The sequence below is a fragment of the Cariama cristata genome, unplaced genomic scaffold (assembly GCF_000690535.1).
Source record: "Cariama cristata isolate BGI_N322 unplaced genomic scaffold, ASM69053v1 scaffold44508, whole genome shotgun sequence".
Lineage (NCBI taxonomy): Eukaryota > Metazoa > Chordata > Aves > Cariamiformes > Cariamidae > Cariama > Cariama cristata.
The window spans coordinates 13,339-16,685 of NW_009633725.1; the positions used below are offsets into that span (position 1 = coordinate 13,339).

The 3,347-nt window shown below is 44.8% G+C and overlaps 1 protein-coding gene across 1 annotated transcript; it reads left to right on the forward strand.

Moving 5' to 3' along the window:
- The first annotated feature begins 483 nt into the window (after window positions 1-483).
- On the forward strand, window positions 484-1,602 carry AGTR2 (angiotensin II receptor, type 2). The gene has a single exon (XM_009706850.1). It carries the CDS (start codon window positions 484-486, stop codon window positions 1,600-1,602), a length of 1,119 nt encoding a protein of 372 aa, XP_009705152.1.
- Window positions 1,603-3,347: the final 1,745 nt, after the last annotated feature.

The following is a 3,347-nucleotide window of genomic DNA, read 5'->3' on the forward strand; positions in this document are numbered from 1 at the left end:
TCTACGTTATTTTAACTGCACAGAGTGCTGGAAATAGTACGAAAAAGCCAAGAAAAAGATCACAAGGAGATTCAGTGCTACCTTTGGTCACAGAAGTTCCCAAAGTATATCCAGCTCCTGAGACAATAATCTTTCTCCTCTGCTGGCCACAGAAAGCACCATCTGTAATCACAGATAAAACCCAGCTGCTCACTTCTCTGCCAGGCTAATTAAAAAGTGCTGTGACCTCCCTAGGGCTAATTGTGTCCCGTCAGTGGGACAGAGGAAAGGAGTCCAGCAGGGTTGCCTGGTATTTCAGTACTCAGCCTACTGACATAATTTTAAATGGTTTTTATTTTATTATGACTGTGTGATTCCAGAGCTAAGCCGGCTGCAGAGTGTATGTCTAACACACGGTTTCTGATCTGCAGGTGAGCGACGTGATAGGAAAGTGCTGCTAACACATGAATTTCCTGCAGAACCTCCCTTTCTACCAGCACCAACATGCAGAGCAACTACTCGCTGGTCATCACCACCAGAGAAACTCTCCAAGTCTTCTATACAGCACTGACAAACTCATCGTCTGCATTGCACTCACCCCCTCCCTGCCCACTTACCTCTTCAGATTATCAGTTTTCACTAATTCCAGCACTCTTCTCTGTGATTTTTGTTCTGGGATTGGTTGGCAACAGCGTGGTGGTTGTGGTGCTTTGTCGTCACAGTGGTCCCCAAACAGTTGCTAATATCTACATTTTCAACCTGGCTATGGCGGATTTGCTGTGCCTCGTCACCCTTCCCTTCTGGGCTACCTACTATGCACAGGGGTACAACTGGCTCTTTGGGTCTTTCATGTGCAAAATCTCCAGTTCTGTCCTGTGTTTGAACATGTTTGCAAGTATATTTTTCATTACGTGCATGAGCGTGGACCGGTACCGCGCTATTGTCCATCCTATTCGCTCTCAAAGAAGAACTCCACAACAAGCATATTTAATAGCATTGGTCGTGTGGGGCCTTGCCTGTTTGTCCTCACTCCCAACTTTTTATTTCCGTGACACTCACTACATTGAAAGCTTGGGGGTGAATGCTTGCATTATGGCCTTTCCTTATGAGAATTACGCAAAATGGTCTGTGGCAACAGCCTTCCTGAAAAATGCACTCGGCTTCTTCATCCCCTTGACAGTGATCACCACATGTTACATCTGGATCAGGAGGCACTTGCTCAAAGCACAGGAGTTTGGGAAAAACAAGCAGAAGAGGGACAAAGTCCTAAAGCTGGTGGCTGCTGTTGTTGTGGCCTTTTTAATTTCCTGGCTCCCATTCCACATTTTAACATTTTTGGATGCCTTGGCTCATATGAACATCATTAACAACTGTGACGTGACAGGCATCATCGACACGGCGCTGCCGTTTGGCATCTGCATGGCATTCGCCAACAGCTGCATCAACCCTTTGCTGTACTGCTTTATTGGGAACCAATTCCAGGAGAAGCTGCATCGCTTGTTTAAGCGGCGAGTTTATCAGTTCAACAGCCATCGAGAGAGCTCTTCTTTGAGGAAAGGGAGCTGCTTCAGAGATGCTGAGACCCCCATGGGCAGGGAAGGGGGGACCGAGTCCTTGCTGTAGGCACTGGGGCATGATGTGGGATGATGTCAGTGCAGCTGGCTGTCCCTGCAGGGGTGACATTCCTCTCTCCTCTTCCCTTTGTTTTGTGCCCATTCTTTCACCGACTGTTTGAAGGGGAATCTGTTCTTCTCATACATGAGGATTTATTCTTCCTTTCTGCAATGAGCACTCAAGTTTTACACAGAGGAAAGATTCTGGCAAATAAATATATTGATGGCATTTTAAACACCAGCTTCTTTGTGGCTGAGCTCAGGCGAGTGTTTAGTGTAACACAAAAAGACAAAATATACCGAAGGACCATTGCACAATAGCTACAATTGTGTAGGTGCTGAGTATTATACCCTAAGCTGATTTTCTAAAAGAGATTCTCACTAGAGAGTGTGTAAATAAAGCAGTGCAGATACTTCTGTACCTATCTGTAAGAAAATATTTTGACCTTTGTTTTATATATATATTTTTTTAAAATGTATGGCTAGAGATACCGTATTTAAAATGCATCAAATATATTGCCTGCTTACTTAGGCCTGGGATCCTGAGAACAGGAGGAGAAATGGTTCTCTAAACTGCTGGAGGTAGGAGGGTATTCTTGGGGGAAAGTACAACCACAGGCATGTTTTTATACTTTTCTCATAGCAGGTAACAGGTTGGCCAGATGGTCCTTTGCTTTGATTCAGTGTAGTCACTTTTGACAGTAATGCCTCAGGAACTGCACATATCGTGTCCCACTGCTACATGGGCATGCTAAGTCCCATGCACTGTTCAGCAGCCTTCTGCAAAGGACTTGCTGATTGTCTAGACTTTTTGGATTTTAAATGTCAATTACTACTGTAATTTTGGGGTACTGTGTACAGAAAGCCTAAGTGACTCTGTGTTGACACCCAGAAGCAAAACCATGGCGTGACTCCTAAGACCTACCCACATCTCAGTATAGGAGTTTACTCATTTGTAAATAGAAGAAAGGAGGTGGGGGAAGTATACGGCAAATACTGATTCTATTTTGAGATTGCTTTTGATGATTATTTGAAATTTTCTTTTGCTGGAGAGATACTGGTCCTCTTGGACCCTTCAGAAAGGATCGTGTTTGATAGGTTCAATTAAAAAGAGGGATCTCTTAGCACCTTGCTCAGTTGCCAGCAGGTTGTCCCCAGGCTGGGTGACCCAGGGAGACCGAAAGATTGTTAGCTTCAGGGAATTCTCTCTGACAAGTTACTCTTGAGGTCTGCATTAGCAGTTTTGGGTCCATGGGTCAGAAATTACACCTGCCGGTTGGTTAACCAGGAGTCTGGCCTCCTTGGAAGTCCCAACACTGGCTGGTTGCTGGAAGCCGTGGGAACCTGGTGCAGGAGACATCCTTGACTGTAAGGGTAGAGGTAAGTTACTTCACTGGTGCCCATGAAAATGGAATTATTCAAGAAATGTGCCAGTCTTAAAGGGATGCGAGATGAAAAGTTTGTGCAGAACTTAGCAAAATGGGGACTTGACCACAAATAACCTCCTCTTCTTGTCCTGTTCTGATGTTCTGTAATAGGGTATGTAGCTGGAGAGATGCTTGTCCTGGAAAGTGGAAGAGCCACTAATGCGTCTCCCCTGGAATGTTTTTGTTGAAAATGTTCCGAGGAGCTAATAGTGTCTGGGGCATCGGATATTTCTGGAAGGACAAACTGTTAATTGCTTAGCAATGAGCACAACAACACAATCATGCTACAGCAAAACAAATCATCATGCTAAGAAAATTACCAGGTGCC

Bases quoted from the DNA above. Each gene is read 5' to 3' on its own strand.
- AGTR2 (XM_009706850.1), top strand. From the start codon at position 484: ATGCAGAGCAACTACTCGCTGGTCATCACCACCAGAGAAACTCTCCAA.